Source organism: Diabrotica undecimpunctata, chromosome 9, assembly GCF_040954645.1.
Source record: "Diabrotica undecimpunctata isolate CICGRU chromosome 9, icDiaUnde3, whole genome shotgun sequence".
Taxonomy (NCBI): Eukaryota; Metazoa; Arthropoda; class Insecta; order Coleoptera; family Chrysomelidae; genus Diabrotica; species Diabrotica undecimpunctata.
The window spans coordinates 9,153,738-9,166,792 of record NC_092811.1 but is presented as its reverse complement, the minus strand read 5'-3'; the positions used below and the strand labels follow the sequence as shown (position 1 = coordinate 9,166,792).

The 13,055-nt window shown below is 32.3% G+C and overlaps 1 protein-coding gene across 2 annotated transcripts in view; it reads right to left on the bottom strand.

Moving 5' to 3' along the window:
- Positions 1-13,055, bottom strand: part of LOC140449489 (sphingomyelin phosphodiesterase-like) — an 81,938-nt gene that overhangs the window by 22,477 nt on the left and 46,406 nt on the right. For both annotated transcript variants that reach the window (XM_072542676.1, XM_072542677.1), the window contains one exon: positions 3,443-3,592. In XM_072542676.1, the coding sequence (XP_072398777.1) occupies positions 3,443-3,592 (150 nt within the window). The remainder of the gene's footprint in view (positions 1-3,442; positions 3,593-13,055) is intronic.

The following is a 13,055-nucleotide window of genomic DNA, read 5'->3' as shown; positions in this document are numbered from 1 at the left end:
TTATATGTACCTCCATCTCTGATTGTGTTTGTGTTTGCAAATATTCTGGCCTTTCTTCCACAAGTAAGTTTGCGAAGTATTCGTCCCATTTATCTAGGCTGATCAAAGAGATGATGTCGTTAGTCTTATCTTGTCGAAAAAATCGAAGTATTTTCCAGCTTTCGGTGCTTCTGCTACCCCCCAAGTAATTGTTTATTTTGGAGCAGTTTCTTTCCCAGCTTTCGTTTTTCTTCTTAGTGTACGTTCATAACGAGGCTCCGACCCTCGATCGGACCATAGGATGGTATTATATATAACTTGAATAATAAAGAATCATAAATTCCTTATAGTGTATTTTTATGTATGAGAGAGTAATAAAACAATAAATTATGTATGCAAATCCCTAAACTGTTGATACGGGTGACTCAATGAAAAACAGATATTTGTCAACAAGTTTACAGAAGTATATAGGAAAACAATTTTAAATTGAGTATAACCACCAGGTATAAAGGTTGGAGCAGAATAGAATACAATAGTTATGAGGATTACTAATCCCTAAATAAGGTTGCCAGTGTCGGAGTGATGGAGGTTAACAGGTACTAATGAATTTGCAAGAAATGTAAGATGTTTATTTTATTGGTTATATATAACCAATAAAATAAACATCTTACATTTATTGCAAATTCAGTTTAATAAGTACCTACCTATTTGCAAAATAAAGTTTAATTCTTTAGATAAAATAAAACGTTTTATTTTATCTATTTGCAAAATAAAGTTTAATTATTTGCCTATTTGCAAAATAAAGTTTAATTCTTTAGATAAAATAAAACGTTTTATTTTATCTGAAATGAGTGCATTCCACGAAGTAAGGGTTTCAACAATCAAACATTTAATTCTTTAATTCCAGGAATCTACGACAGTAATTGACTAGATAATTACCTTCTAAACTTATTCCACAGAAAATGTGATAGTGGGTTTTTCCATTTTGTATATAGGAAGGTCCAAGTGGCGTATTCAAAATTCTTAACAGTTCACTAAAAGTAGGTACTTCAGTTGCAAGGTGCAATTTATTGTGTATACTAGTGTTATGGAAAATTTGGAAGTGCCGTGTAAACGCCGAAAAATTGGTCCTCTAACAGTTAATGAAAAAACATTAATATTTAATTGTTTTAAATCATTTACAGACAAACGTTTATGTGAAAGTGTTGATGAGACCGTTGAGTTAGTTAGCAGTACACTTGGTGTTGGGAAATCTACGATTTACAGAGTTATTAAAGAAGAGAAATGTGGTAGTTTTCAAATGCCACGTAATGCTCCAGGGAAACGAAAATTTCAAATGGAATATCATTTTAAAGAAGGACTTCGACGGAAAGTGCATGAATTCTTCTTTAGACAAGAATTTCCAACATTGAATAAAGTTCTTGTCTCAGTTCGAGATGATAAGGATTACCCAGAAATGAGTCGAAGTACGTTATGGAAACTTTTAAAAGAAATAGGCTTCCGCTGGAAAAAGAATCCCAGAAAGTCTATTTTATTAGAAAGAAGCGATATTGTCATATGGAGAAGACATTTTCTAAGAACCATAAAGGAAATGAGAAACCAAAAAAGAAAAATATTTTATCTTGATGAAACATGGATCAACGAGGGTCATACACCAAATAAATTTTGGCAGGATGAAACTGTTACAAGTCAAAGGCACGCTTTTGTAAATAACTTATCTACTGGTTTAAACCCACCATCAGGAAAGGGACGCAGGCTGATAATAGTGCACATTGGCAGTTCAGACGGTTTTGTTGAAGGTGGTTTATTAACTTTTGAATCAACTCGTACCGGTGACTACCATGAAGACATGAATGCTGATGTCTTTCAAGAATGGTTCGAACAAATGATAGATCTTCTTCCTAAGAACTATGTAATAGTAATGGATAATGCAAGTTATCACTCCAGACTTATAGAAGGACTGCCCACAACCAAGTGGTTAAACAAAGACTTGCAGAATTGGCTGAGTTCAAAAATTATTACGTACCATCCCGGATCTATAAGAAAGGAACTTTATTCGTTGTGTGCCCTTCATAAAGAAAAATTTAAAAAATACAAAATTGATGAAATTGCCAAAAATCGTGGAATGACAGTACTTAGATCCCCACCATATCATTGTGAATTAAACCCGATTGAACTGGTATGGGCACAGATAAAGAGTGAAGTTTTAAGAAAAAATACCACTTTTAAAATTCATGATGTTAAACAGTTGTTTTTGGAGGCCGTAAATAATGTAAAACCTGAAAACTGGGAAAAGACAGTAAATCACACTATGAAAGAAGAGGAAAAAATGTGGAAGCTGGACAATATTACTGATAAAATGATCGAGCCAGTTATTATAAATCTTGGTTCTGAAAGTTCATCTTCTGAATCTGATTTGGATTTGTAACAAGTAGCTGTAAGTTTTATATTAATATTTTTATTCATCTATTTAACATACCTTAGACGGTTTTAAAAACTCTTTTTCTCTTTTGTAATTTTTAAAAATTAAAAAAAATGTGAATTTTTTAAAATCCTTTTTAATGTAGGCCAGTCAGTTCTAATATAGTATGTGATAAAAGAGGTCACTTTTGTTTACATACACATAACACTTTATAACACTGAAATAATTCATTTATTTTTTACAATTATTCAAAGTAATTTTTCAATTAATCTTGAGCACGCCCATGGAGTGGTCGGAGCTACCAGTTAAAATTATGCTAATTACTCTCTCGTTCATAAAAATAAACTATAGTAAAGGTGAACACAATAATGAAGAAATAATATATAAGATAATTAGTAGAGAAATTAGACACAGCAGATTCAAGAGCAAATTTACTAAGATGTAAATTGGGGCTGGTAGGTCAGATATTACAACAAGTAATGGAGTTTAAATATCTAGGCATCACATTATCTAGCTAGGGAAAGCTCACAACTGAAGTGGAAGATCAAGTGAATAGAGTAAACAGAGCCGCAGGCTGCTTGAATAAAACATTATGGAGAAATAAAAATATCGGTAAAGAAATGAAAGGCAGAATTTACAAAACAGTCATCAGACCAATAATGACATACGCGGCAGAAACAAAATGTAACACAGAGAAAACAAAATTAATGTCAGAAACAGCAGAGATGAAAACACGAAAAATTGATGGCGAGACACTATGGGACAGAGCTAACAGTACAGATATACGACGTAGATGCAAGGTGGAAAACATCAAGAACTTGGTAAAAAATAGAAGAGTAGAATGGAACTCTTCCAGAGTTCTAGAGTTGGTAATATAAAAGAAATCTCTCTTGTCTAAAACTATAGAGCTTTACATTGCAGATACATTATTAATATGTTAATTAATATGTTAATTAATATGTTAATTAATATGTTAATTAATATGTTAATTAATATGTTAATTAATTATTAAGTTAATTTTTTCTGGTTGACATAACTTACCTTTGGATATATAACTTTTGATGCCGGTATAGCTGTAATCCAAGAAAGTGCTGGTTTAGGATAGTAACACTCTCGCGTTTGTAGAAGGATCGTACATGCTAATTCTGGATCCAAGATTTTACTGTTGTTGACTACGTACTCCAGGACAGGCTACAAATCAAACAAGGGATAATATAATAATCTATTATTTCTTGGATACCACAATACAGATAATAACATTAAAAAAAACTATAACTTGTATTTGAATAAAGATATCCCAAAACTTGATATCATTTGAATAATTTTATATATTAACACCGTTATATATTTGCAGTTGATAAGATTCTTTTTGACTTGTTTTGTTATATAAACTGCAAACCACGTTTCTTTTCAACTTTGTTAATTGTATATATATGTAGAATTTTGTATTTATACTCCAACAATTTTCAATTGAAGGAGACTCATATACAAATTAAATCGAGAGCTAACGGCAACAACGTTAAATGTCAGAAGTAAATTCTTACCGGCACTTACCGGGGTCATTTTTATTGTGTATGCCTCGCCAATGTAAATGGGTGGAAAGTAAGATGGTTCCATAAAATCTGCCCCCGGAACAATATACCTACTGCATATCGGTGCGATTCACGAGCAAATAGTTTAACAAGTTCGTTGAATACTTTGAAACATTGGTAAACTTATTAACACTTCGTTGGTCCGTATATTTACGTTCTGGGAAAGTGTGGGAATGGGAGGAATAGTTTATTTGTTCTGTTCCTTCATCATTAATCGTCCATATTTGCATGGGCGTGGTGTGTTCTGTTTCTTGTAAATGTGACTTTGTTTTATATTTATTAAATAGACTTTATTACATGTATTAACTTTAAAATAGCTTCGAAGTAGGTGAACAACAGACAAATAGCAGAATAATATGATTGATGTTTATTTTTTTATAACATTCAGATGGATGCTGTAGCGGGTCTAAGTAATGTACAAAGAAAGCAGAAGTTTATGTCGGTAGAGCCAAAGCAGATTGTCTGTAGAATGTAAGAACATCAAAAAAAAATTCTTTTTATAGTGGAAGCTGTAGCTCAATGTTCATTTTTAACAGGAGTATCCCTATCGACAATTAAACGCATTGTACGGAAAAAAAGGTGACTAAGGTTGTGCAAGTTCCAAAAGTACATTGTGGTGATAAAATAATTGAATTGGACGAGTATCAGTAAAATCTTATAGGCATTACTATTCATTCTTTCTTTTGACGTGACAACGTCTTAAATTAGGTTGTGGCTCGGAGTCATTTAAGATAAAGTGTAACGCCCGCTCACGTCTGTTACAGTGAGTCGCCGAACGAGAGAGAGGCCCGTCGGACCGGCGAATGCCTTGCGTCTCTCTCCCACTCAAACATGATCGGTCCGCTGCGCGCGGCACTAGAGAATTAGGCGCGTTGAATCGCTAAAGTTGAAAATCGTTGAAAGTATCGTCAGCTGTGTCTGTAGTGAAAATGTGGAGTGCTTAGATTCGTCATTTACAACAACTACAACAATAAAGGTAAATAATTGTACACTAATATTTCATTATCGTAAACTATGATTGATTGATTAATTGTTAGATTGACACAAAACTTGAGAAACTGAGTTTATAGGTTATGTCATACTATTGACAAATGTTGATAGTGTTAAGTAAATTATTATTTTAAATCACTCTGCAATCAATCGTAATTCAGTCGATTGAGAAGAAACAGCGCGTATTGCTAGTCAAACATTTAAAATAACAAATTATAACTTCTAACCTGTCAAAACAGGGCGACCAAACAAACGAACTAAACCGACCAATCACCACGCGCGGAGTTAGAATTTAACTGTGTTTAGCAAGAATTTCAAATTCCAATTTTAGTAAATGTTTTAATTTTCAACTTTACCATTTACATTTACAAAGTTTAATTAATTTCAAATTTATTTAGCAAAAATTTGAACCTTCGATCTGAATGAAAAGTGTTTTGATTTTCAAATTGATTCTTTAAAATTAAAAATATTAAAATATATATAATCAGAAGTGAACGTCACATAACATTATCTGTACTTATTATTATTTAATATGTAGGCAAATACATGTGACCATACTTGGTAGACACAATTGGAAATAGTAATTTTTTATAACTGAAAAAAAAATAAATATATAAAATACTGGTAGCAAACAATAACTTCAATGATCGATATCTCCGCAACTAATTGATATATCGAAAAAATTTTCAAATAAATTTTGTAGAAAATAATAAGATCAATAATATAATATAAAATAAATAATATATAAAATAATATATAAAAATATAATATATAAAATATAAATAATATATAAAATAATAATATAATAATATATAATATATAAAATAATATATAAAAAATATAAAATAATATATAATATAAATATTAAATAAAATAAAAAATATTAAATTAATATTAATGATATTATTATCATTTTTAATTTAAAATGAATTGTTTTAATTTACAAGTTTTAGAAATTAATATATTTTCAAATGTTCAACTGATTAATTGTTAGATTGACACAAAAGTTGAGAAACTGAGTTTCTAAAGTCAGACAACTTGTTTCTAAATTTCATGAAATGTACATATAATCTTGATTGCGTATCAAACGTTTCTAAGTCAACTACGTTAAAAGGAACAACCATCGACTTGACTTTCGCAAGACACATTACAGCAGAAACACTTCCTTTCATTTCATATTTCTCCTATCATCGTCCTATCCGCAACAAAATCACTCAAATAGAAATTAGTTAAGTTTAAGTTTACATGTACACTTCCCGTCATATAAAACTGGTACACTTTTTTTTCCCAATGTAAACCTGTGTTCAGACTGTACACAATGGTTCGTGAATCAATTCGTTGTTGCCATCACAGATAACGGAATTACACTAAATCTAAATAAAAAAAATAACGTTTAAAAATGTATTATTGTAATTGTATTGTAATGTAAATAGGTATTATTTTTATTAACAACAAAAAACCGTATCTAATTAATTTATTAACCAGAGATAAGGTTGAGTTAATATCCAAAATGTTTGAAGGATCTGTATTGGCACAGGGAACATTGGAATGCGTCTACTGTAATTTTATACTTCAATTGCCTACCGAACACGAACTGTATTTTTTGTTAATTTAATAAGTTTAGTAACATGCAAACTACCAAAATTAATTGATTATTTAGTATAAGAACGATAAATGTGAAAAAAATATTATACTTTATCCTACGTATTATAAACTATAAAATATCCGGGGCGAAAAAACGCTTTTCAAAACATGACAGTTACAATCTAATATCCGGCTGTAATGTTTTATTATAATAATTTAAAGTTATGTCTAGATTGATTATCTATCATTATTTTTGAATCGAAATATTTTCATAAATTATAATAAGACACAAATCAATGTATGGGTACTTAATTGAGATGATGGAAAATTACAAAATATATATTGGAATTTTTTAGGATGCATGTTTAAACTTTAATGTGATTGACTGATCGAGAATGCTAGATGTTTTAGTTTTTAGTACACTCAAAACTGGCGGTCTGTCGCACAGCCCTGCTTTTAGCTGGTTTCATATAATATTTTGGTTGAACTGGCAACGGTGCTCTAGAAATTAGAATGACATATGTGACAAGATCAACGTACACAACTTAAAAAACACGATTTTTGGTTATAAGAGTTGTACCAGTTTTTTATGACGCGAACGGTACAATGTTTTAGTAAACAAAATATATTTCTATAGTTAAAATTTGTGCAATTCTTATTTTCATTCAATTCCTTGTTCCTATTGTGCAATTTAATAATATTCATATCAATAAATATTCTACCGAGAAAAAGACGTTGTCACGTAAAATCTTCGCCCGTAAAACCGACTTTACAGGCAACTGATTTTTTTTGGGAATAAAGCGCCAAACCTCCATCCAAAAATAAGCAAAGAGACGTTAAGAATAATAATAAAAGAAGATTTAAAATTTATATACGCCAAACGATCTCGTAAATCTGTATTAATAGAAAGAGAAGATTTAGTCTTACGACGACGAAGATATCTTCCCTCTATTAGAGAGGTTCGTTCTGACCACAAAAAAATGTATTATCTAGATGAAACGTGGGTGAATTTTGGCCACAAAGTAGTTAAGATCTGGCAAGATAATACTGTAACGAATTATTGTCAAGCATTTTTAAACGGTTTATCAACAGGATTACGAGAATCTACGACAAAAGGACGCGGAAAACAGGACGCGAGACCAAAGGACGCGGAAAAAAGGACGCGCGAAAAAAGGACGCGCGAAAAAAGGACGCGAGGAAAAAAGGACGCATATTATAAATGAATTACTATAAATAGTTTATTTTAATTGACATTAGCCATTACCCCCTTTTTATCCCCATATGTTATTACAGAAAATGATTCTACCTAACCTAAAATCGGTTACGGTAAGAGTAAAAAGTGAAAAATAATTATATGAAAAAAACTTGCCCTCACATTTTATCGAGGCTTAGGACTAAAATATCTTAAGTAAAATAATAAATACTAATATACTGTTGATTCAAGATTTCTGGTATTGAAACAGGTTAGATTCCATATTATCAGAATTATGTATGGGATTAGAAAAACCCAAGTACCAGCCCAGTAAGGGGTCTAATGAGGGTTTAACGCGAACCGGAAGGTTGGTAAATTCCGCAGGTAATGTTAAGAATGTAAATAGAAACGATTAGTAAGAAAATAAAACTTTCTAATTGTTTGATAATTGTTTTTAAGAAATGTATATTACAAAAGGTCCGATATAACAAAACATCATTAACCAAATTGTTTATATAGGGGAAACTTGTCGCGGTAGGTAATTTATTCTGTTCTTAACAAGAAAACATTTTACAAATTGATATCAGTCTGTTAAGATGGTGTTAGCGTTTGTGAAAAGCCAAAAAGGCAACAACTTGTTACTTTATAATAGATTTCTCCATAAAAAAGAGCGAGTGATTGATGAAAAGACAATTTGGAAGTGTGCTACTTATAATAAGTGCAAATGTACAGGAAGTGTGCATACCGTGGTGGATGAAATTACAAAATCCACAGAACATAATCACGTTGCAGACACGGCAAAGATTGAAGCAAAAGAAGCTTGTAACCGGATGAAAGATGTTGCACAACAACTGGAACACTCCACCCAAGGTGTAGTAAGTGAAATTTCTCAAGGACTTTCCTTAGCTGCTACGGCACAACTTCCATCAGTGTCATCGTTAAAAAAAACTGTGCAAAGAGTTCGGAGCTAGGAGGTACACCCGCAAATCCGAGAAATTTAGAAGAACTTGTGCTTTCTGAAGAATATAAAACAACTACAGGCGGTGAGCTATTTCTATTATTTGATAGCGGGCCAGAAGAAGAACGTATTTTGTTATTTTCAACACAAAGAAATTTAAGATTTATGGAACAATGCGATCATTGGTATGCCGATGGAACATTTAACTCAGCACCACCATTGTTTTCTCAAATATACACAATTCATGGAGTGCGATACAGTAATGTAATCCCGACTGTATTTGCACTTCTAACGAACAAAACACAAGAGACTTATACACGTGTTTTTCAGCAACTAAAGGTGTTGAATCCGGCCTTGCGCCCTCTAACAATAATGATGGACTTTGAAAGAGCGGCAATGAATGCTGCACAAACTGAGTTCCCAAATGTGAGAATCCGCGGATGTTTTTTTCATTTCTCGCAGTGTATGTGGCGCCATATTCAAAGTGCCGGATTGCAACGTAGATATATTGAGAATCCTGACTTCGCTCTTCACCTAAGACAATTGACAGCTCTTGCGTTTGTTCCAGACAACCATGTAGTCAGAGTGTACGAGGAGTTGCTCAATAGCGATTTTTATACACAAAATGAAGAACTACTAGTGCCGCTGATTAATTACTTTGAAGACACTTGGATAGGGAGATTACCTAGAAGAGGAAATCGAAGACAACCCCTTTTTCCAGCAAATGTATGGAATTGTTACGATTTGGCAGACCAAGATATACCTCGAACTAATAATGCTGTCGAAGGATGGCACAACAGCTTTTCTTCTCTTCTCAATAGTGCACATCCGAATATTTGGAAATTTATTATTTCTCTAAACAAAGAATATGATTTAAATGTTTTGAAAATAGAGCAGTACATTTCGGGCAATGTACCTACACGCAAAAGAAAATATCAAGATACTGCAAACAGGATAAGGGCTATTGTTGCCGATTATGCTGACAGGCCAACTTTAGAATATTTGAGAGGCATTGCTCACAATTTTTAGTTGCAAACATAAAAAAATACAAAAAAATTAATACCAAAAATAAAACAAAAAAAAAATAAAATGACAAAAAAATTCCAAAAAAAGCAAAAAATAAAAAAAAAATAAAAAAAAACTTGTAAACACGCCAGCTTCTGCTGCCAGACCTAAGCCTGGATAAAGTGTGAAGGCAAGTTTTTTTCATATAAATATTTTTCACTTTTTACTTTTACCGTAACCGATTTTAGGTTAGGTAGAATCATTTTCTGTAATTATATATAGGGGATAAACGGGGGTAATTGCTATTGTCAATTAAAATAAACTATTTATAGTATTTCATTAATAATATGCGTCCTTTTTTCCACGCGTCCTTTTTTCGCGCGTCCTTTTTTATGCGTCCTTTTTTCCGCGTCCTTTTGTCGGTATACCGGATTACGAGGACCAACAGGTAAAGGGCCATGACTGATTGTCGCTCATAGAGAAGTGAGATTGGTTTTTTTTTAGAGGATAGTGCACTAATTTTTTTATCTAAAAAAATGGGAGATTATCACGAAGATATGGACGTCCAAAGCTTTAAAAATGGTTTGTATCCCTTTTTTCACGAATCGAGCTAAATTCGGTAATATTAATGGATAACGCTTCTTATCACAGCCGATTAGCAGAAGGTCTGTCAACCATGGCCACCAGAAAAGCAGACATGGTTAGGACAAAAAGAAATGCCATTTTCAGAAGATAGCATTGTGATAGATACCTCCAGCATGTTGTAAATAAAATGGCTCGTGCTAAAGGCATCACCATTTTGAGACTTACTCTTTACCGTTGCCAATTAAACCCAATAGAATTGTTTCTTTTGTGTTATTTGTGTTTATATTTAGTCCCAAGCTATCTCCATTTCTGGTTATGACATTCAAAAGTCGTTGTAAACCCTCAGCACTGTCCGCAATAATAACGGTGTCGTCTGCGTATCTTAAGTTGTTTACGTATTCTCCGTTGATTTTTATTCCTTCTTCAATATTTTCGAGGACACTTTGAAAGATTTTTTCGGAATGTATATTGAATAACAGTGGAGAAAGTACACAGCCCTGACGAACTCCTCTTTTTATTGGCAATTCTGCTGTCAGACGATTGTCTATTTTGATCGACGCCATTTGATCCCAATATAGTTTTTTAATAAGTGCTACAGTGTTATGGTCTATACCATATTGTGTTAGGGTTTCTATGAGTTCTGTGTGTTTTACTCTATCAAACGCTTTTTCGTAGTCGATAAAACAGAGAAACACGTCTTTTCGCTGATCTCGGCATTTTGTATTCTGTTTGCAAAAACAGATATTTGTCAACAAGTTTACAGAAGTATATAGGAAAACAATTTTAAATTGAGTATGACCACCAGGTATAAAGGTTGGAGCAGAATAGAATACAATAGTTGTGAGGGTTACTAATCCCTAAATAAGGTTGTCAGTGTCGGAGTGATGGAGGTTAACAGGTACTAATGAATTTGCAAGAAATGTAAGATGTTTATTTTATTGGTTATATATAACCAATAAAAGTTTAATAAGTACCTACCTATTTGCAAAATAAAGTTTAATTCTTTAGATAAAATAAAACGTTTTATTTTATCTATTTCCAAAATAAAGTTTAATTCTTTGCCTATTTGCAAAATAAAGTTTAATTCTTTAGATAAAATAAAACGTTTTATTTTATCTGAAATGAGTGCATTCCACGAAGTAAGGGTTTCAACAATCAAACATTTAATTCTTTAATTCCAGGAATCTACGACAGTAATTGACTAGATAATTACCTTCTAAACTTATTCCACAGAAAATGTGATAGTGGGTTTTTCCATTTTGTATATAGGAAGGTCCAAGTGGCGTATTCAAAATTCTTAACAGTTCACTAAAAGTAGGTACTTCAGTTGCAAGGTGCAGTTTATTGTGTATACTAGTGTTATGGAAAATTTGGAAGTGCCGTGTAAACGCCGAAAAATTGGTCCTCTAACTGCTAATGAAAAAACATTAATATTTAATTGTTTTAAATCATTTACAGACAAACGTTTATGTGAAAGTGTTGATGAGACCGTTGAGTTAGTTAGCAGTACACTTGGTGTTGGGAAATCTACGATTTACAGAGTTATTAAAGAAGAGAAATGTGGTAGTTTTCAAATGCCACGTAATGCTCCAGGGAAACCAAAATTTCAAATAGAATATCATTTTAAAGAAGGACTTTGACGGAAAGTGCATGAATTCTTCTTTAGACAAGAATTTCCAACATTGGATAAAGTTCTTGTCTCAGTTCGAGATGATAAGGATTACCCAGAAATGAGTCGAAGTACGTTATGGAAACTTTTAAAAGAAATAGGCCTCCGCTGAAAAAAGAATCCCAGAAAGTCTATTTTATTAGAAAGAAGCGATATTGTTATATGGAGAAGACATTTTCTAAGAACCATAAAGGAAATGAGAAACCAAAAAAGAAAAATATTTTATCTTGATGAGACATGGATCAACGAGGGTCATACACCTAATAAATTTTGGCAGGATGAAACTGTTACAAGTGAAAGGCACGCTTTTGTAAATAACTTATCTACTGGTTTTAACCCACCATCAGGAAAGGGACGCAGGCTGATAATAGTACACATTGGCAGTTCAGACGGTTTTGTTGAAGGTGGTTTATTAACGTTTGAATCAACTCGTACCGGTGACTACCATGAAGACATGAACGCTGGTGTCTTTCAAGAATGGTTCGAACAAATGATAGATCTTCTTCCTAAGAACTGTGTAATAGTAATGGATAATGCAAGTTATCACTCCAGACTTATAGAAGGACTGCCCACAACCAAGTGGTTAAAAAAAGACTTGCAGAATTGGCTGAGTTCAAAAAATATTACGTACCATCCCGGATCTATAAGAAAGGAACTTTATTCGTTGTGTGCCCTTCATAAAGAAAAATTTAAAAAATACGAAATTGATGAAATTGCCAAAAATCGTGGAATGACAGTACTTAGATCCCCACCATATCATTGTGAATTAAACCCGATTGAACTGGTATGGGCACAGATAAAGAGTGAAGTTTCAAGAAAAAATACCACTTTTAAAATTCATGATGTTAAACAGTTGTTTTTGGAGGCCGTAAATAATGTAAAACCTGAAAACTGGGAAAAGGCAGTAAATCACACTATTAAAGAAGAGGAAAAAATGTGGAAGCTGGACAATATTACTGATAAAATGATCGAGCCAGTTATTATAAATCTTGGTTCTGAAAGTTCATCTTCTGAATCTGATTTGGATTTGTAACAAGTAGCTGTAAGTTTTATATTAATATTTTTATTCATTTATTTAA